The following is a 22,073-nucleotide window of genomic DNA, read 5'->3' on the forward strand; positions in this document are numbered from 1 at the left end:
TTACACTGCTATTTACAATTGTCAAAATAAAATCTGTATTTCAAAGGAAATAAATATTCTCTGCTTCAAGAGGGTAAATCTCATGGCTTTACCGTTAGTCACGTAAGGGTTGAAATTTCACTTCCCACATGAGGCCTAAAAGAAGACTAAAGGACCTCAGTCACTGATGTCTGCAACCTGTGGGCTTGTTTATGCCACACTTAAGGCTCTCAGTAATCACATATTTCTTTGAATTTTACACCATGACCATCTCTTTAGCCTGTATCATTTCTGCTGACCTATGTGGGCGCAACACCCAGCCCTCCACAGGATGCAAAGACTGCACAAGAGTTGCTAATGGCTCACGTTGGGTTTGGAGAAGGCTTTGAGGAAAGTCCTTGAATCAAGGGCAATTGTCTCCCTGTTAACTATCTAAAGGATCACAGCATCAACATTTTCAAATTCTTGTTATTTGCACCACTGACAGTGATGGGAGTTTTCAGTGTTAACAAACTGAAGCAAACTTACACCATAACTGTATTTCCTGGAAGATCTGACCTGGATACAGAGCCCAAAACTTGACTCTAACACCCCCAGACCCTTCTCTCCAGGACCAGACTGCACAGGTTGCTCTTCTTTTGCAAGAAGATTTTCAAACTGTGCTGTGAAATGCCATTCTGAGTTCCAAGGGAAATCTTGACAAATACATACAGAGGAAGCAAAGATCCTGACCTTTTAAGTGGGCATTTGTTGTTTTTGAAGATGAGTAATGACTGATTAAAATATGAAATCAATTGAATACTATGAACAAATTCTAGTAATGTTAAATAATTTATCTGGGTCTGCCCGTCTGCTTCCTCTTTCCTGGATGTCTCAACATCAAGAAATTTAGAGGCAACAGTGGACTAATCAGTTATTCTTCCTTCCAGTTGCTGATTTTTGACCTTTCCATACCTCTGCTCTTTTCCTCTCTTGTATTTTGCTTTAGTTGGTCTAGGTTTTTGCTGTTGTTTTGGGGGTTTGGGGCTTTTTTTTCCCCCCAAAATGAGCAAAATCTTAGCTGGTGTTCATCCACGAGCCTTTTCTATGAAGCATTAGTCTGTATCAGTGGTAGATTTTGCCGTATTTCAGGATTTGCATACGGTACATGTTGCCTAAACATTTCAATTTTCTAATATAGGATATTCTAGTATTTTGTTTACCAGTTCTCTTTAATTTCGGAATCAATCACTGAAATAACTGCTGTCATCATTACATGGCTCCCAATTAAGCTATATAATTGTTTTTCAAAACAAATGCAAAGTTGTTGGCTTAGTTGCTGCAAATGAATTCTTCACAGTATCCCCATAATCATTCTAATCACCGTGGTACAATGATTATTAAACTTTGCATATAGATCAGGGGTTCATCTCCTGGTGTGGGCTTTTTCCTAATTAATATGTTTACATCACTGAAGGAAGCGAATTAATGAATTCATGTGATAGACAGTGATTTAATGACTTTGTGTATTCTGCAGTATACTGCCTAATACACAGAAATCTTTGCAGAATTATTTTAAGAAAATGTTAATATAAGCCTGTTAAGGCAGGGATCACCTGTGTATTTTTGTGAACTTCTTCATGCAATCATTGCAAAATACTTTTCATCAGTTATAGGAAATGCATCCTGGACCAATTGTTTCAGAAATCTAAACTTTTTTAAAAAACCTGCTATATTCTGATGCTGAATTCAGTAGTTCCCTAGGAACGTACGACTCCTGATATCATACTGATATGTCTAAGCTTTAAAAAAACCAACCATGTGTTTTATGAATTCATAGAAAAAAATGATCATATTCCATTTGCTTAAAAATCTAGCTTTTTATAGAACACCAAATGTAAAATGCTCATAAATTATTCAGTAAGTTAAAGACTTTGGGAACATATATAAGTGGGACATTCCCTCCCTTCCCATCTTGAGCAAGAGGTTATTGATTCTCTCTTGTTATCTTCTCTTTAATTGTTTCCAATTTATCCCAACATTCAAATATACCTATATACCAATATTCTCCCAAGTCACTGGGTTATGCTAAATCTTTGATACTGGTTTTATTGGGAACTTCATTCTAAATTACACTGCAGTCAAATCACTGATATAAGGATAAATTTGTAATATAGGGTGCTTTCTCCTTATTTATACTACTTAATCAATACTTGTGATTTGCTATTCAAATAGGCTCCATCTCTTAAATAGCAAATAAAGATGAGGAGGAGTAGAATTTATTAATGAACATGAATATGTGAGTAATGTGTGTTTACAATGCAACTGCAAATTATGCAATCAATCTTTAGGGTAATAGCTCATAAAAAAATTGTGGAAAAAAAATAATATAATGAATTTCGATCATGTTTTCACACTGAAAATACATTGATCTAGCTAAAAATGTTCAACGAACACAGAAGCGCACAAAACTTAGAAAAATGGTGAAATATTAGAAATCTTTTCAGAACACAAATATTCTTAGGACTTGTTTGAGAAATGTCAATATGTTTCATTACACACAAGTGGACGGTTAAGCTGCGTGCCCACAGCTTTCTCTGCTTTAGACTTCCCTCATACTCTCTTGAGTAGTTGCTTCTGGGCCATGTATCTCCTGTCACTGCCGTCCCCACACCTCTCCATACACCCCGAACCACGTCCGCGTAAATCCAGCAGAGGTAGAACCTGGACAATTAACCAGGAAACTTCTGAGCACATCTGTAAGATACTATGCAGTGCTACGTAATCTCTAAGCAGCTGTAATTAAATGAGTCCCATGTCTATGATTAATGAATCTGGAAAAGAGTATTGTTCTGTAGAAACTATTTAGCAAAAGGAAACTCTTTGAGAAGATGTGACTTCTATGTGGAAATGAAACGTAAAGGCGTATCATTTTCAGTGAAACCATCAATGTGTTGACGCAATTAAGGAATTAGGAAAATATTCCACTTAGGCAATGTGTAAATATGTCTTGCTGGGGGTATGAAGCCTAAATAAAGGAACTGCTTGATATTTAGCCCATTTTGATTGTCGTATATTGGCATGAGACTTTGAGCTATTACTGAGTTAAGTGCTTCAGAGGGAATGCTTCACCAGCACGGAGTATTAAAGACGTGGCATTTAACAGCTGAAAATACTTGATGCCATCAGTCCGTTTTCTGGCAAACAGGTCCCCCAGCTGCTAAGTGGTATCAGCTGCATCTCGTTGAGATGTGCTTTGCCTCAGGCCAGAAATCACACCCAATTTCTTCTAGGTTTGCATATCTGAAGCCAGACCCCTGCCCTGTAGCCACAAAAGGAGTGAGGGAATGGCAAGAGGGCTCAGTAGAGCCACCATCCTCTTGGTTGGAAGGTGTATACCCACGTTTAGATCCTTTGTAAGCTCAGTCTCATAAAGAAAACCATGCATTGTGGTGTAGGGTTTCTCTTTTCTACCAGGGAAAACTTCCAAAGGATCACGTTTCCAGCAAGAGCTTGAAGATGTGACACTTCTGTGCCAACCAGCATCTTTTATGGCCCTGAGGATCATCAGGGATGCGTTTGTGAAGGTAGGGATGAATATAGACCAGTGTCCTGAGAAAGGACTTTTCTCCTCTCCCTTCCCTACCGGTGAGGCTTTCCCATAAATTTTCTTTCCCTTGATTCTTTCACTGTTCACCAAACCCTTCTCCTTGCAAAGAGTTGAAACAAGCTACCTTTGGTTATGAAATGGCAATAGGTAAAAGTGAGCATAGAAAACCATAGGAAGGGAGCGAAGGAGCACTGGTGAGAAGCACTCTTTATTATCCCCAGAGATGGAGCACCAAGTTGGTGGGATACCCTATGGGCTGGGGGAGCAGCAAGCAGGAAAGCAAAGTGCTTCCAGGAATTTGAATCAGGGGTAGAATTCTCCAGAAAGAAATCATTGAGTAATATGATATGTTGAACAATCACTGGAGACTTCTTTCTTTCACAGATATTCCTGCCCTTGCAAAGAGTCAAAACAAGCGACCTTTGGTTATTAAATGGCAATAGGTAAAAGTGAGCATAGAAAACCATAGGAAGGGAGCGAAGGAGCACTGGTGAGAAGCACTCTTTATTATCCCCAGAGATGGAGCACCAAGTTGGTGGGATACCCTATGGGCTGGGGGAGCAGCAAGCAGGAAAGCAAAGTGCTTCCAGGAATTTGAATCAGGGGTAGAATTCTCCAGAAAGAAATCATTGAGTAATATGATATGTTGAACAATCACTGGAGACTTCTTTCTTTCACAGATATTCCTGTCCCACCCCAGCCTTTTTTTTTTTGTTGTTATATTTTTTTGTTTGTTTTTTTATATCTCCTTTTGGCCTTTGAAGGTATTTCTTTTCTTTAGGTCTTTTCCCAACTCCATTCCTGGCCTATCCTGGTTTCTAAGGGATGATGGATCCCACAGACAAATTTGAGGAGGCCACCTCTTCTTCCTTCTTTCTAAAAAGGGATTTGTTCTGTCACTGAACAACTTTCATCTCCAGGTCTTGAAATAATTTCCCAGTCCAGGCTGACTTGCAAAGACGTTGCAGAAAAAGTGGGAAAATAATGAATCAAAATTTCTGTTTCCATTTGACCAGCTCTTGGGAATCAAAAGCTCTTTGACAAATTCAGGGTAAAACATTATTAAATGAGGTAGTGGTGATACACTGTTTGATCAGCTCTCCTAAAAGAGAGTCTGTGAACCATCATGACCTCTAATGTCTCCTTTGTATAACCCCTGTGACATGAGATTTGCTATGAGAAATGGAACAAGATTAATAATTAATACGTTTGCTGGTGTCTGAAATAGCGACACAAGGTTGGCTTTAGACACATGTTTTATTAATGAGGTTTGAAAACAATTGCTTTCTCCCAGCAACAGACAGCTCAGACCTTTATACTGAAGAAAAAGGGATGGAGGTAGTATCTAGGTTTTTTTTTTTTTGATGTTTTTTATATCTCCTTTTGGCCTTTGAAGGTATTTCTTTTCTTTAGGTCTTTTCCCAACTCCATTCCTGGCCTATCCTGGTTTCTAAGGGATGATGGATCCCACAGACAAATTTGAGGAGGCCACCTCTTCTTCCTTCTTTCTAAAAAGGGATTTGTTCTGTCACTGAACAACTTTCATCTCCAGGTCTTGAAATAATTTCCCAGTCCAGGCTGACTTGCAAAGACGTTGCAGAAAAAGTGGGAAAATAATGAATCAAAATTTCTGTTTCCATTTGACCAGCTCTTGGGAATCAAAAGCTCTTTGACAAATTCAGGGTAAAACATTATTAAATGAGGTAGTGGTGATACACTGTTTGATCAGCTCTCCTAAAAGAGAGTCTGTGAACCATCATGACCTCTAATGTCTCCTTTGTATAACCCCTGTGACATGAGATTTGCTATGAGAAATGGAACAAGATTAATAATTAATACGTTTGCTGGTGTCTGAAATAGCGACACAAGGTTGGCTTTAGACACATGTTTTATTAATGAGGTTTGAAAACAATTGCTTTCTCCCAGCAACAGACAGCTCAGACCTTTATACTGAAGAAAAAGGGATGGAGGTAGTATCTAGGTTTTTTTTTTTTTGGTTGCTGTTGTTGTTCCCCCCCTCAGGGTATTAACAGAACTCAGTCACCACATAAACGTTGTGAAAAAGATTGTGAAGTTGTGAAGAAGTGAAACGGGGAGCAAGCCTAAAATGAATTTTAAATTGTCTCAAGGCAGCGTGTGTGCTCTACCCAATGGAGCTGAAACATGAAACATTTCAGAGCTCATCATTTTACACACTCTGTAAGGAAAAAGTGTTTCTTACTCTGTTAATCTAACAAAATGTCAGCGTGGCAATTAGGGGTACAACGTTTTTATGAACCAGTTAGACCTCATTACACTATAGAAAATAGAAAGCCTAACTTTTTGCAACATTTCCCCCCCCCAGCTGTAACCACCTGCAATACAGCAAAGAAAGCACTGTCTTAAAAAGTGAAAACACCTTTATTAAGTGAAAATAATTGCACTCATCTTCCCTGACCTTTCAATTTTCTGAAAGTTATTCTTGTTCCTAAGGGCTAGCAGCCATCAGATGTCTGGTTTTGTTATTAATATTTACTAGGAACGATTTTTTTTAAGAATAAGCCCTGCTGAAGTAAGCCAACCCTTTTGAACAGAATCATCGATGATCCTTTAATTATCCAATAAATTACAGTTCATGTGCAGAATTAATCGGAAAATAATGCTCTAATAAATATGATCTTCCCAACTTACATGCAAATTGAAGCTTTGCCTTCCTGCTCAGAATTGTTCCAAATGAATTTGTGGCCAAACACTGGTATGTTCCAATGTCCTGTTTTTTATGTGGGTTATTGATTGCCAAGCTGCCTCCAACCAACCTGTAGTGATAACTCATGGTAAGATCAATATCTGTGCCATTTTGCTTCCACCTTTGAGGGGAAAAAAATCAAATTATGCTTATAATTTACAGAGCCTATTCATATTTATCTTAAATAGTGTGCTGTAGCGTACCTGTAATGATAAAAATGTAGTTAAATATCACAAAATTATATCATTTTTCACACAAGACTGCTTCTTATATCAATCTTAATGATATCAATAATTCTGTTCTTTGAAAAATCTTTACTGCTTTTATGCTAGTCACCACTGTTCATCCAAATGTCTACAAAAAGTAATTATAACTTATTCATACAAACTAAGTTATCCATCCAATTGGGAGTATGGCATGCACCTCGACTGCAGCTACCTTGTTTTTTTTATAATATAAATGGAACCTGAATGTGCTTTACAGTCCTTGCAAATGATCCCATAAATTTGGTTACAAAAATGATTTGGAGGTATAAATCAGGAAGGATTACTCTTCAGAGGACAGAAAAAAGCAGGGAGAGAAGTTTATACATAGCAAGTTTGAGACTGATAATTGAATGATGAGAATGCTGCTATTTCAAACCATGATTTGTCCCTGTTAGTCCACGAAGTGGAAGAGGGGATTCTTTCTGCAACGTTACACTGCTATTTACAATTGTCAAAATAAAATCTGTATTTCAAAGGAAATAAATATTCTCTGCTTCAAGAGGGTAAATCTCATGGCTTTACCGTTAGTCACGTAAGGGTTGAAATTTCACTTCCCACATGAGGCCTAAAAGAAGACTAAAGGACCTCAGTCACTGATGTCTGCAACCTGTGGGCTTGTTTATGCCACACTTAAGGCTCTCAGTAATCACATATTTCTTTGAATTTTACACCATGACCATCTCTTTAGCCTGTATCATTTCTGCTGACCTATGTGGGCGCAACACCCAGCCCTCCACAGGATGCAAAGACTGCACAAGAGTTGCTAATGGCTCACGTTGGGTTTGGAGAAGGCTTTGAGGAAAGTCCTTGAATCAAGGGCAATTGTCTCCCTGTTAACTATCTAAAGGATCACAGCATCAACATTTTCAAATTCTTGTTATTTGCACCACTGACAGTGATGGGAGTTTTCAGTGTTAACAAACTGAAGCAAACTTACACCATAACTGTATTTCCTGGAAGATCTGACCTGGATACAGAGCCCAAAACTTGACTCTAACACCCCCAGACCCTTCTCTCCAGGACCAGACTGCACAGGTTGCTCTTCTTTTGCAAGAAGATTTTCAAACTGTGCTGTGAAATGCCATTCTGAGTTCCAAGGGAAATCTTGACAAATACATACAGAGGAAGCAAAGATCCTGACCTTTTAAGTGGGCATTTGTTGTTTTTGAAGATGAGTAATGACTGATTAAAATATGAAATCAATTGAATACTATGAACAAATTCTAGTAATGTTAAATAATTTATCTGGGTCTGCCAGTCTGCTTCCTCTTTCATGGATGTATCAACATCAAGAAATTTAGAGGCAACAGTGGACTAATCAGTTATTCTTCCTTCCAGTTGCTGATTTTTGACCTTTCCATACCTCTGCTCTTTTCCTCTCTTGTATTTTGCTTTAGTTGGTCTAGGTTTTTGCTGTTGTTTTGGGGGTTTGGGGCTTTTTTTTCCCCCCAAAATGAGCAAAATCTTAGCTGGTGTTCATCCACGAGCCTTTTCTATGAAGCATTAGTCTGTATCAGTGGTAGATTTTGCCGTATTTCAGGATTTGCATACGGTACATGTTGCCTAAACATTTCAATTTTCTAATATAGGATATTCTAGTATTTTGTTTACCAGTTCTCTTTAATTTCGGAATCAATCACTGAAATAACTGCTGTCATCATTACATGGCTCCCAATTAAGCTATATAATTGTTTTTCAAAACAAATGCAAAGTTGTTGGCTTAGTTGCTGCAAATGAATTCTTCACAGTATCCCCATAATCATTCTAATCACCGTGGTACAATGATTATTAAACTTTGCATATAGATCAGGGGTTCATCTCCTGGTGTGGGCTTTTTCCTAATTAATATGTTTACATCACTGAAGGAAGCGAATTAATGAATTCATGTGATAGACAGTGATTTAATGACTTTGTGTATTCTGCAGTATACTGCCTAATACACAGAAATCTTTGCAGAATTATTTTAAGAAAATGTTAATATAAGCCTGTTAAGGCAGGGATCACCTGTGTATTTTTGTGAACTTCTTCATGCAATCATTGCAAAATACTTTTCATCAGTTATAGGAAATGCATCCTGGACCAATTGTTTCAGAAATCTAAACTTTTTTAAAAAACCTGCTATATTCTGATGCTGAATTCAGTAGTTCCCTAGGAACGTACGACTCCTGATATCATACTGATATGTCTAAGCTTTAAAAAAACCAACCATGTGTTTTATGAATTCATAGAAAAAAATGATCATATTCCATTTGCTTAAAAATCTAGCTTTTTATAGAACACCAAATGTAAAATGCTCATAAATTATTCAGTAAGTTAAAGACTTTGGGAACATATATAAGTGGGACATTCCCTCCCTTCCCATCTTGAGCAAGAGGTTATTGATTCTCTCTTGTTATCTTCTCTTTAATTGTTTCCAATTTATCCCAACATTCAAATATACCTATATACCAATATTCTCCCAAGTCACTGGGTTATGCTAAATCTTTGATACTGGTTTTATTGGGAACTTCATTCTAAATTACACTGCAGTCAAATCACTGATATAAGGATAAATTTGTAATATAGGGTGCTTTCTCCTTATTTATACTACTTAATCAATACTTGTGATTTGCTATTCAAATAGGCTCCATCTCTTAAATAGCAAATAAAGATGAGGAGGAGTAGAATTTATTAATGAACATGAATATGTGAGTAATGTGTGTTTACAATGCAACTGCAAATTATGCAATCAATCTTTAGGGTAATAGCTCATAAAAAAATTGTGGAAAAAAAATAATATAATGAATTTCGATCATGTTTTCACACTGAAAATACATTGATCTAGCTAAAAATGTTCAACGAACACAGAAGCGCACAAAACTTAGAAAAATGGTGAAATATTAGAAATCTTTTCAGAACACAAATATTCTTAGGACTTGTTTGAGAAATGTCAATATGTTTCATTACACACAAGTGGACGGTTAAGCTGCGTGCCCACAGCTTTCTCTGCTTTAGACTTCCCTCATACTCTCTTGAGTAGTTGCTTCTGGGCCATGTATCTCCTGTCACTGCAGTCCCCACACCTCTCCCTACACCCCGACCCACGTCCGAGTAAATCCAGCAGAGGTAGAACCTGGACAATTAACCAGGAAACTTCTGAGCACATCTGTAAGATACTATGCAGTGCTACGTAATCTCTAAGCAGCTGTAATTAAATGAGTCCCATGTCTATGATTAATGAATCTGGAAAAGAGTATTGTTCTGTAGAAACTATTTAGCAAAAGGAAACTCTTTGAGAAGATGTGACTTCTATGTGGAAATGAAACGTAAAGGCGTATCATTTTCAGTGAAACCATCAATGTGTTGACGCAATTAAGGAATTAGGAAAATATTCCACTTAGGCAATGTGTAAATATTTTAGTTAAATTCAAACACAATGTTACATTAATCTGTTTTACTTGCCTTTAAGAACAGATACATAGGACTATTAGAATTTCCTGCTGAAAGAGTTTTCTCCAGCTCTACAAAATCCTGGAAGCATCACAAAGTACGCATGGCTGCAGCGTGATTTTGTACCGAAGTTATCAGAACCATTTATTTTTCCCTAATTTTAATTACTTTTTGTGTGAATATATGCATACATGATTTAATGAGTTATCTTTTCAGTGTACTGTTACAGTAAAAATGCATATTTTTTTGAAGTCTTCACTGTGTTCTATGTTTCTTAGACTATTTACATTCAAATGGAAATGTCTTGCCAGGTCACCTGAGATTTTCTAGTAATTGGGAAAAAAACCATGCAGCCCCCCCTAGTATACAGTATTTCCATGAAGGAAGAAAAATAAAGTTTAAAAACTATTGACGGTGAACAAGACAACAGAGTTTGAAGCCTTTTCTATTTCTACTCCACTTTTGAAGCAGAATATTCAATGAGTTAAGGGACAGGATTTTAGTGAAGAAGTACATTATAGCAGGGTTGTCATTTGTTTTACAAGGGTGTGAATAAGATAAATATATTTTTTGAGTTACTGGGAATCATTCTACAATTTTATGCAATGATTATGAACACATTTTATGTCATTTGTAATCATCTTAGACTTTGTGCTCCTGTTCCCCCTCATTTTTATTTGTCTGTTATGGTTATCTTCTGTAGTACTTTGATTTGGATTGGATTTGAATTTCTTTATCTTATTTTACTGCATCATTCTAAGTTATACTGAAATATTAAAATACTGTTGTAATGAATTCTGCTTATGCTGTCCTTGGATTTCCTGTGTAGTTGTTCAATTGACTGCTCTCTCTGAAGATTATTGAGGCAAAAAAAATTCCTCGATTTGAAACTTGCATGAAAATGCCAGATTACGTGACTACTCTGTAAGTTTAGAGAAAGAGTCAGAACCAAGCACTCGAGACCAAACAGGAAATGTCAAAATACTGCAAAAAACACTTGTTTGGCAGGCTCTAGGTGCCTCCTGTTTTGGTTTTTTTCAGTGTGGAGGAAGGCAACCTGTACTGAACTGAATAACATAATGGAAGAGAACTGTGGAACTGTGGTACATTTATGGACAGGCTGTAAGCAGAAAAAGAAGTAAAATTTGTTACTTTAGTTAGTAGATGGTAAACGCTCAATCAACTACAACATAATACAATAAAACTTTTAGAAAATGTTAAGCACCAAACATAAATCAGAATATTTATTTATGAAAAACGTGCGAAATAGCAAATTAGCTTGGATATAACTTTATTCCTGTTGTAATGGTTCTGTATTTCTGAATCAAAGAAAAACCTTGCAACAGTCCTTGCAGTTCTTTTCCATCACTCAACAAAGGATATGATTAAAATTTCATACTGTCCTTGATTTATCTAAAATTGTTGGAACTTTAAATATATGGGCTCAATCCTTATCTGATAGAACTGGCATTAGCTCTAGTAAAATCAAAGAAAAGTGCTGAAGACTTCCCATTCCTTTCAAGTCATGGCGAGAAGCTCCCGGGTTGTAATAGCAGCAGTGACAGTCTGATAAATTCTAATTGACCTAGATGGTTCTGGAGTCATCCCCAGATGCTGATCTGGTCTTACTGGAGTAATTGAGGATTTGCAAAATGTCCTTATAGTGCAGAGAAAATAATGAACCTAATTAATGGATGGGTAGAAAAAAAGAGAAAATATGAATATCATATATATGGTGGGAGGAGACTTCATAGCTCTCCCACCTAATGCAACCTGCTCTCTCTACTATCTGTCCATGTGAAGAGTCCATGGATAGAATACAAGAGTCAGCAATTTTAATAGGTCTCTGAGGAACCTGCCTGTACAAACTGATATGAAGCAGATGGATGGATGAACCAGAAAGACTTGAAATTCATGACGTGAATCCGTGGGTGTTCATGTCAAAAATGGGAAGGGAAATGGGTCAGGATTTCTACTCAGAGGAAGAGAAGCTGATGTACTTTAAGAAGGTAGAATGTACTTTTTAAAAGGTAAAAAGGTAGAAAAGGAGATAAAACATTCCTTTACTAGCACAGTATTTGGAAATAAATTTATACATGAAGTACAACAACCCAAGTTGATAACTAGTAGTGGTACTATACAGGGGAAACTGTTGTGTGAACAATTAAAAGCTATTGAATAAATAAGGTCAAAGCATTTGGTAGGACACAATTTTCTTTCATGTCTTGCATGTTTCTTTTTCCTTTTTTTTTTAATTTTCCTTTTCCCAGACCATTATTTTCTGAAGAAAGTACACTGTCATTTTTTTTCCAGGTTTCTGGCTTTTCCTCTTATTCAACTCAGGTTTCCAGATCCTTGGTGCAACAAGCTATGTTTTGAAAGATGAGTCCATAGTTATTGAATAAACAAAAAGTCCTATGTACCAAGGTTTTATTAAGTGAGTCTACAGAGTATTGTAAGCTAGGTATCAGAGCTGTGCCTTGCTTTTTCTCTAAATAAACACTATAAATATATACATGAAATGTTAGAATTAGAAATGGGCACGGATGTTGCTCTCTTGCTTTCAGTGCATTTATTGATGTACAGAAAGTTTTATCAAATACAGCAGCATTTCCATTTTTCAAAGCTGTTCTGTGGATTCAGAAGTAATTTTGTATGTTTTAAAATACTTCGGGGACAATTTTCAATGATGTGCTTTCTTTTCCTGTGTTAGTTTTCTTAATAGTAGACTAGCAAAAATACTTTTCCTTCATTCCTCAAATTTACTACACCTATGTATACTCTGGCTGTGGATGCTCGACACATTTTGAGGTATATATATATTCCAGTGTACTACTGATTAAAACACAATTAAAAGATAAACAGTGAGACAATACTTTTCCAAGGTTGACTTCACCTGTAGTATGGGAGTGGATATCCTTTTGCTGTACAGTTCAGTAGGATTTCTGGATTTGCTGAGCCCATGGAGTAAGTGATATCATGTGGCTCTTGGATAAAAATAGGGCCATGGAGGGTTTCCTCCCCTGTGAAAGAAAAACAATAATTTAGGATTAGAGATCTTTAGCGTGTCCTTCCACATAAAAGTGTCCTTTGCTTTCGGTCAAAAGTTAAGGTCTGCTATTATATTCAGCAGAGAATCCACCTCCAGACATTTGGCTATTAAGCAGGAAATATTTCAAGCCTGATTGATAATAAAATCACATATCCCAGGTGCTGGTGATTTATTTTGCAACTGAAAGTGAAGACTAGCTTCTTTGCATATTTGCTATGGAAGCTATATGGCCATCTATTATATCTCCCTCATTTACCTCATACTTGTGCTTTAGATTGTGTCTGTAAACAGGAAAGAATGAAGTTGTGGGTTTCTGTGTTTGGTGCTTCTACCTCCCTGCTCGACTGGTGGCATGTCAGCCCCACAGCACCCTTTGAAGGACAAGCAGCTCATTCACTGCAGCCAAGCTCTGGTACCAGAAATGTTTTGCTCTGGTCCATGAAAGCACGCACCATGGGGCAGAGAAGACCTCTAGCAGGGCAGCAAACAGCTTCTAGATCAGGAGGTACATTGTGGTGGATCCTTCTTTTCCTCTGCTGTTTGGCCACCCTTTCTGGTGATGGGGGCCTGAAGATCACATCTCAGCTGAAGGGAATCTGTCAGTTCCTTCTCCTCTAACCCTTCACATCCTTTGATTTATTGCTCATGTATACTTTAGCTGGCCTGGTTTCAGGCTTTGGTTTGGCTTTGGTTTTTCGGGGTTTTTTTTTCCGTGTCATTTGAGCTTTGAGCCCTTTTAAAACAGAAGTAACATAAAATAGGGGTTGATTATTCATTATTTTCACTAGAATTTGTATCCTCCTGGTGACCCACACAGGCTCTAATTACAGCATATAAACACAAGGAGACAACAGAAATGTGGGCTGAGATGAGCCCCATTTGCTTCCTTGAGATCTTACACAGATGCCTGCAAGGAAAACTTTGATGAAGTTATTTTTTTCATGGTCATAACTGAATACTAGTGACAGAACAAATAAATGAGCCCACATCCTTAGCGACTGGACCATCCTCCAGTTCTCAGATGTCCTACATGAGTCCAAGAAACTCAAAGTTTGCAGTAGAGTTACACAGCTGGGAAAAGAGGTATTAACCCAAAAAACCTAGCTGCTTTACAGCTGTATTCTGGAAGCAACATAAATGTTGGCAGTCATCATGTCTGATTTTATTTGCGTATTTTATCTGTTCGTTGGCAACGGGAGAAGGAAGGTACAGCCTACTTCCCAAAGGCACCTCCTGGCATCACTTCAGTCCCCAGGCTGCCCAGTGCAACCCTCTTATTCTATAGCTCTGTAACTCCTAGAGGATTTTCTCAACTGCTACAAATAGGTCTTGCTCTGCTGACACCAGCAGAGTCTCTTCCTGCATCCCCAGGGATGCTCGGCTGTCCCAATGCATTAATTAACACAGTGTGCCCCCCCCCGAGCTTCACCCCAGCCAGGCCCTGTCAACCCAGGGCCATGAGCAACCACACAGGGTGCACGTCAAAAATCACATCATCTGCCTCTGCCACCAGCTGTAAGCATATTCATCTCCCTTTCTACTTTCCAACCACTTCAATCCATTTCCTCTAAATTTAAAAAAAAAAAAAGCCAGGTCAGCATTGTTGTCAGCTTTCATCTTTTTGTGACACTTGTTGTTTTCCTAAGAATCCTAAACCTGGAATTTCACGAGTACTTTTTATCTGGTGTAATAAGAATACATTTAATTTTTAAAAATAACATAATTGATTTTTTTATCTTCATTTCATGCCTGAACTATTTTTAACTAAGCCAGAAAAGTCAACAACGCCATCTTTCTTGGAGTAGAATTGTTTTTCAATGATGAACGTGGTCAGGCTTTTCTGCTTCAGAGGATCTAACGCTGGGGGCACCCGAACTACCAGAAATCGCCTCAAACGTGAAAAAGTGTCGAAAAACCAAGAGCGAATAGGCTGAGATATGAGAGGGGTGGAGCGGCCCAGCCCGGCCCGGCCCCCTCCCGCGGCCTAGTGCGGCCTGGCCCAGCCCGGCCCGGCCCGCCGCCCGCGGCCTAGCGTGGCGGCCTAGCCTGGCCCCCTCGCGGCCTAGTGCGGCCTAGCCCGCTGCCCCGGCCCTGCGGCCTAGCGTGGCCCTGAGGCCCAGGGCGCGGCTGGATCCCGACCAGCGCTCCGGGGTGGCCACCAGGCCCAGCCGGCTTCTAGAACGTTCCAGAAAGAACTGCATATGACACTTATTTTCCGTGAGGGGCGAGAAGGCGGGCCTGGGGAGGAGACCGGCTTGCCGGATAAACCCAGAGGAGGGGCCGACCCACGGCACCCCCAGGATTCGAGCCGCCGTTTTGTGAGCACAGCTAGACCCGGGACAGGTGAGATCTCTCTTTCTCTCCTTCCCCTCGCCCCTCTTCTCTCCTTCTTTCTTAACTAGCTTAATCTTACGCGTGGCGGCTTAATGACACGATGTAAGGCTCACCCTCGTAAGTTCAGTTCTCTTTCAGCAAAGTTAGCTTGGTTAATAAATGTTAATCATTGTTTGGACTCTCCTGGTGTCATTTCACCTTAATTCTGGCATCAGAAGTTCAGAAACCTGAGTCACACCAACCTTGGGATGCAACAAAGTTATAAAGAATATCTGGCAAAACTCTAGAGAGCAATGAACAAATGAAAATGTTTTATATTTAAGCACTTTTCACCTTTTTAAGTGAAGGCATCTGATAATGACAGTTTCCTACTGCCCATTCTTACGTGTTCCTTAGCCTGATTTACATTGTACATCCTTTGGAAACTCAGAAAGTCAGCTCAGCTGTGAGTGTGTTTTCACAAGCAGTATCTGTGAGGAATAGCCTTCAAGAGAATTGGAGTAAAATCCAAAGTAGCAGTCAAAAAAGATTGATTTGTTTTATACCACAATAGCTGTTTGGGAAGACACATCTCATTTTAAGAATATCTCATGTTATAAAGGAGATAGCGTGGGCATACTAGAAAGAAGAAATACATCCTCTCAGGTTAGGATATAAAGTAAGTCAGCCTAGTAAAACAGCTGAGATGAGCTAGTGGTTTGAAGACAAAATATTAAACTTGCCTGAACATTATATGTGATGTTATAAGCGACATAACAGACCGTAAACTGCAGTAAATCACATAAAAAGTACCAATTTCCATAACTTTTTCATTCTGTTAAACTTTGTGGACTATATGTGAACTTAGAGTAGACTCCAAATATTTCCTGAGTGATCCGTAACTAGTGGACACAGATAAAAACCTCAGAAAATATGAAGCAAACCCGATGAAAGAAGCTGTCACTCGGGTATGTTTCAGACATGTCAGGGCTTTGCTGTTTGCTTTTGGAGTTATTGAAATACCTAAAAATGAGCATGTGTTTCAGCCCTTTCCTCTGCCTAGAGCTTAAATTCAAATTTTTATTTTTATTTTTTTTTCTATTGTGGTTCTTCCAGGGGTCTTTAGTCATTGAGCAAGATGCTGTAGGAAAAATAAATAACTGATACCTTACAGTTCCAACTTTTTGATTAGAAAGGGTTACACATCTCCTGCTATTGACCAAAGACCTCAAATTATTTTTCATTTATTTCATACTTTCAAATGACTGCAAAGTAAGCCAGAACTATTTCTGTTTCTCATGGTAGTCGTCCTTGTTGTGGGGAGTAGGGGTGAAGCCAATTTGTTCAGCAAGCTATGTGGGGCAAGGCAGAGGGGCTCTCAGAGGTGGTGGCTGGGTATAGTTCAATAATATTTGGTTCTTTCCCTGCTACTATTCTACTTTTAATCCCTTGACGTGTTTTAAGACTTTCTCCACTGTTTGTTTGGCTTGCCAGTCTTTTTTTTGGCAGGAGTTTTCTTCCCTTTTGGGTTAATCAGCCTGGTATCCATTCTTGTTACCTTCCCAGAACTGCCAATGAAAAGCTTTTCTAAAGCACCAAAATGATCTAGGGATCATTGTTCCATTTTTAAAATCAATGTAGCTGAGTGGGCCTGAAATTGACACAGTGATGAGCTACCTCGTGTACATAAAACCTCTTGGTTTAGCTGGTAAAAATGTAAATATTTTGGTAAATCTGGAATTAAATTCCCGTGATGAGTTCTAAATTGAATTTAGACTCATTTGTCATTTGCAGACTTTTGAATATCTTAGGTTTTGTGTCCCCTTTCAGTGTCCTTAATACAGCAGACCCCTTACTCTGTCGAATAAGGACACAATAGTTTACATGTACTCTTAACAGCTCCTCTGCAGCAGATGCCTTGCAGTCCCTATCATAAAAATATTGTCCATGAATTTTAGGAAAGGTGGCTTTGTGCTGTCATTTTGTTTTCTCTTTAATATCCTTTTCTTGCTGCCTGATCTGCAACAGAGAATAACACCAAATTTGGGAGAAAGTATGTGCATTTTCAGAGCCAATGGTGTACTAGGAGTCCATCTCTTATTTATAGAAAAGGTCAGGCTGGTCATTTCTAATTTCCTGATGCATCCTTTTGTGTTTGGTATAGAGAATGGCCATCTATTTCCCCCCCCATTCTCCAGATTCAATACCAGTCACCATGATTTCTCCAGAGATACATATGACAAATGAATCTTTGTAGGACTGCTTACTTTGTTAAGATTTAAATAATTCAGATTTTTCTAATCTATTGGTATATGAATATTTGATTAAATGTGTCATTTTTGTCTATGTAAAACTTGTGTGCGAATCCTCAGCATGGTGCTTGAAAGCAAATACAAACTCTTGTTATGAAATGTTTTATAAGGAGTTAAAATGTATTTCTTTATGATACCAAATCAGTTTGATCTCCATAAAGACTATAATTATCCTAGTCTGAATTCAAACCTAAAGTATGAAAATGAATCAACATTCCTTTATTCATTATATGATATTGTTTTCAGCCAATACAGAGATTAACTCAGTGCCAATGGGAGAGGGGGAAGCCTATTTTTTTCATAATTATGTATCAGCAGAGGATATCACAGTGCTTTCCTCTCACTGCTTTATGGGCAATGGCTAGTTATATTGGGCTATGATATTCATGCCATATGCAGTCAAAGAGTTTTTGGTTAGTCAAAATAAATATCTAAATGCTTATGCACTGTCTCATCCAGACAAGGAGAATAAAACACAAATCTGGAGCCCACACTTAATCAGCTTCATTTCCAGCCAAATCCTGCTCCCTGGTCTTTCCTGTTGTCCGACTTTTGCTGGCTTTGTATTTAGCTGCTTATGAGGTATCTGCTCAACTGGAAATGCTGGGCAATACAGCCTGGGAGTGATTTAGGTTGGCCAAGACCCAGTCTGTAACACAGGTACAGATAACTTAGTACACCAGTATTGCAAAGCCGCTGAATTTTTTTTTCAATCCTTTTTTACCACAAATTTTCCTTTCTGTTATGATTTTTTTTTTTTTTTTTTTTTTAATGGTGTCTAGCATTTTGGCAGGTATATTACCTACCTCATTAAGCCTCGGTTACTTTGGCTTTGCTTTCAGCTGAGGTACAGGATGGTAGCTGAGAAGTGCTGCTGCTGGGAGGGACTGAGCTGAGTGGCAGGATGTGTTTTCAGCGGGGGGGAAAGTGTTTCTCCTGCTCTGATAGTGCTCATTTCAGCCCCTCAAGTCCAGGTTTTAGGAGGTTTGTTTGGAAACAGCTTTGCGGTGTTGCGGGTCTTGCACGTTGAGCCGCTGAATTTTTTTTTCAATCCTTTTTTACCACAAATTTTCCTTTTTTTTTTTTATTTTTTTTTTTTTTTTTTTGCAAAGTGGTGTTGTAATTACTATTACTCAAAACTGATCAGTGATATCGGATACATTCTGTTTGGTGAAACTGAAAATGTCCTAGGAACATCATGCAGAGAAAGACCACTTAAGACTTTAGATTTGCTGGTGTGAATCAGCTCCAAGTAGACAAACCCAAGAGGGTTCGTTCCTCGAGGACCAGCAGTGTACAGTTCTGTTGGTCTGAGAGCTCCAAAGTTTGCAGGTTTTCCAGTTTTTGTGATTATTTCTCTTGCCACATTGTTTTGTGCTCAGAGATGAGGAGTCACTTGTGCAGTGTGCTGTAGAGCAAGTAGCTGACAGTCTTGCATTGAAGAATCCCAAATTAGTGATGGACCAGGGCTGTTCTTTCCTCCCTTGGACTCATGCAGGAGGCACGGAGGGGTTGTGCTGCTGATATATATGGAGCATATCAGTATATCTTACTGAAGATTGCAAGAATAAAGAGGCCAGAATAATGGTAAAACCTGTACTCTAAAAAGCTTCTAAAGGCAAAACTGTTATAATTCACATAAGCAAACCAGATAAGGAGGAATTTATCCAGGCTATTAAGTTCCAGGAAGGCTGTAAATTCCAGGGGTAGTGAGTTTCTAATGAATCTTTCTTAATGTGCCTTAGATAGAGCCTCATATCTGATCCAAAACATTAATATGACTTTATGGGCCAAAGCTGACACCTGATTAAGAGGCCTCTTTTAAATCAGGTTGATAGTAAAACACCTGTCAGTTCTAGCAAAAGGGATGGGACAGGTGAGTTAGAGACTTCCTCCTCATAATGACAGCATGGGTAGAAAACATGAAAAATCCAAGTGACTTCAAAATCTGTTTAATTTTCTTCACAGCTGAAGACGTTGGTGAGTTTTAATTGGAAGACGGTATTTATAGGGCCTGCACATTTTTAAATGTGATGGAGTCTTTCCCTGCAAATAACATCAGGGATTTTGATTGAATCATGCCAAAAGCAGAACGGACTGATTATATTCCCCATCAAAAGCCTGGACCAAGCAGCTCAAGGACTTTAAAAGGAGCATGACAGATGCAAAAACGAGAGGTAATGGATGAGACAGTGTTTGCTAACAGGAAAGTGTAAAGTACCACACATCAGTTCAAGGAATCAGATATTAACACTGAAAGAGAAGATGAGAAAAGAAGTAGTAGAAAAGAGCCATGAAAGCATCCTGGAAAAAAGAAAACCAACTTGTCAGTGCTAGAGGCAGTGAGAGGCAGGCTTCCCTCCTCTCCCTCTCAGCAACATTGGGCTCTCAATCAGAGTGAAGCAGGGGACATACACAGAGAGAGGGAGATTAGAAGAGATGTTACAGGCTTGAGCAGGCAGAAGCAACCTAAAACCGGTAGGATTTTCCCAAAGGGCCTTCAACTTTCATGTGTTTTCTCCCTTCAGACATTGATGTACAGAGCTCCAGGGACACAGGGCTCCTTTCAAGTTTCAGTTTCTATTGAAAAAGTCAAATTGGGAGTAGTGGTGAAATTCCACATTGTCTCTGTTATCAGACACCCAAACCAGAGAGACACTTAGCTAACTCTTGATGTAGGGAGAAAGGTGGGCGTCGAGGAGACGCTCAGGGTGAAGTCCTGGCCCTGCTGAAGTCAGAGAAACTCTAGGTAATGAATTGAAGCTCGAGCCTGGGTTTTATATATGAAGCTGTCTGGAAAATGACAGTCAACAGAGCAAGGCATCCCTTTCATCTGGGACACAGGAGGCTGGCAATGCTGCTCCCTCACAGACTGGAAAATTCTGTGAGAGTGGGCAGATAAAAGGAGGAATAACTGGGAACCTGCCATTTCCCAGCAGCGGGGTTGGGGCTGTCACCCCAAGAGCTTCGTCCCCCCTTCCCACACGTGGTACGTGGAGGTTGCTGGGGGCTCACCCAGAGACCCACAATCTGGATTTGAGTTTGGAGACAGAACTTTCAAGACTGCAATAGTTAGGGCTTCGTCAGCCCTGGCAAATGGCACAAAAATGTTAAATGTCTTCAATGAAAACAATTCTGTATCCCCTAAATTTTATTCCTTTAAAAATTAGTCGAATATCCCAATATTTCTCCTAATATTTAAACATAAACTCTGTGGTGGTGTAGGTAGGGTGATGTGAGGCTGATGTGGCAAGCAAGGCACTCAGGTTATATATATTTTCCTGGAGTACTTGGGTGTGAAAACAAACAATAAAAACATAAAATATGATTTTAATTACTAATATATCTAGCTGTCAGGCTTACCAGATTCTAGCATATAAAACTAGGATGTAATACATCACAGGTAATATTTAAGGATGTATTACGTAAACCCGAACATATTCTTGAATTATGAGCCTTTTGCAATTAAATATATATATTAACAAACAGATTTTGTCAAAATCTGATGCTTCAAACATCTTTCAACAGTTCTATTACAATAACCAGAACTGCTTCAACACTTTGAGCTAACTTTCCGTGAATATAATTGGGTATCAGTGAATTTATTACCCATCTGCATTTTTATCTAACAGATACACACGTTCTGGTTCCAAAATAATTAATGGTAGATCTCTAAATGCCAAAATGTGATGTTTCTCATAATATCCTACAGACTGTGGCAATCAAACTCTTAACTTCAGAATTACGTGATACTAACTGCGTTCAATAGGAAAACAAGCTATTCCCTAAAGATTCCAGATCACAAGTTCAAGCTACAGGGAGGGAAAATTGCTTGTAATTGATGCATTCTGGATGGCTTTCAGTGGAGCTTCACTAATTTACACTTTTGGCTTCAGAAGAGTACAGATTTACAAGCAATTCGTTGTGGAGATCTGTGTGAAGGTACTATAGCCTGAATAGGTATAGGGGCTACAAATACCCCAATGTGTGAATGGTATTAGTAATGTAATATTGTATTTAAAATTAAAGACATATGTGAGTAACAATGCTAGAATTACTAACTGTGCATGACTTAATTGGCTTTATGGTAAGAATTTCTGAAGGCTTTTGTGCTATTCTGCAAGATGTAGCTGAGATAAAGGCAGCCTTTTCATTTGTGCAGGTGATTTGTTTTATGTCATGAACTTGATCATGTCCTTCAGATACAGAACTATTGTGGAACAGACATCTAATTACAGAGACAAATATCCACAATGAAGTTAGAGGGATGTGTCTTTATGATGTATAGTAATCCTGACGTGCACTCTTCTCAATGAAATTTCATTAGTTTTGTGTTACTAGGCAAGATGAATAAATAATAATGAACCTTTTCCAATCGACTGCACAAGCATTTTGTTCACTGTAATTT

At 38.5% G+C, this 22,073-nt stretch overlaps 1 protein-coding gene across 1 annotated transcript in view; it reads right to left on the minus strand.

The window, feature by feature from the left end:
• Positions 1 to 22,073, minus strand: part of CNTN6 (contactin 6) — a 156,579-nt gene that overhangs the window by 84,573 nt on the left and 49,933 nt on the right. The window contains exons 3-4 of the mRNA XM_014946604.1: positions 12,885 to 13,011; positions 6,239 to 6,414 (exon numbers count right to left, since the gene is read on the minus strand). Of these exons, the coding sequence (XP_014802090.1) occupies positions 6,239 to 6,414; positions 12,885 to 13,011 (303 nt within the window). The remainder of the gene's footprint in view (positions 1 to 6,238; positions 6,415 to 12,884; positions 13,012 to 22,073) is intronic.

This window comes from Calidris pugnax, unplaced genomic scaffold (assembly GCF_001431845.1).
Source record: "Calidris pugnax isolate Ruff unplaced genomic scaffold, ASM143184v1 scaffold81, whole genome shotgun sequence".
Classification (NCBI taxonomy): Eukaryota; Metazoa; Chordata; class Aves; order Charadriiformes; family Scolopacidae; genus Calidris; species Calidris pugnax.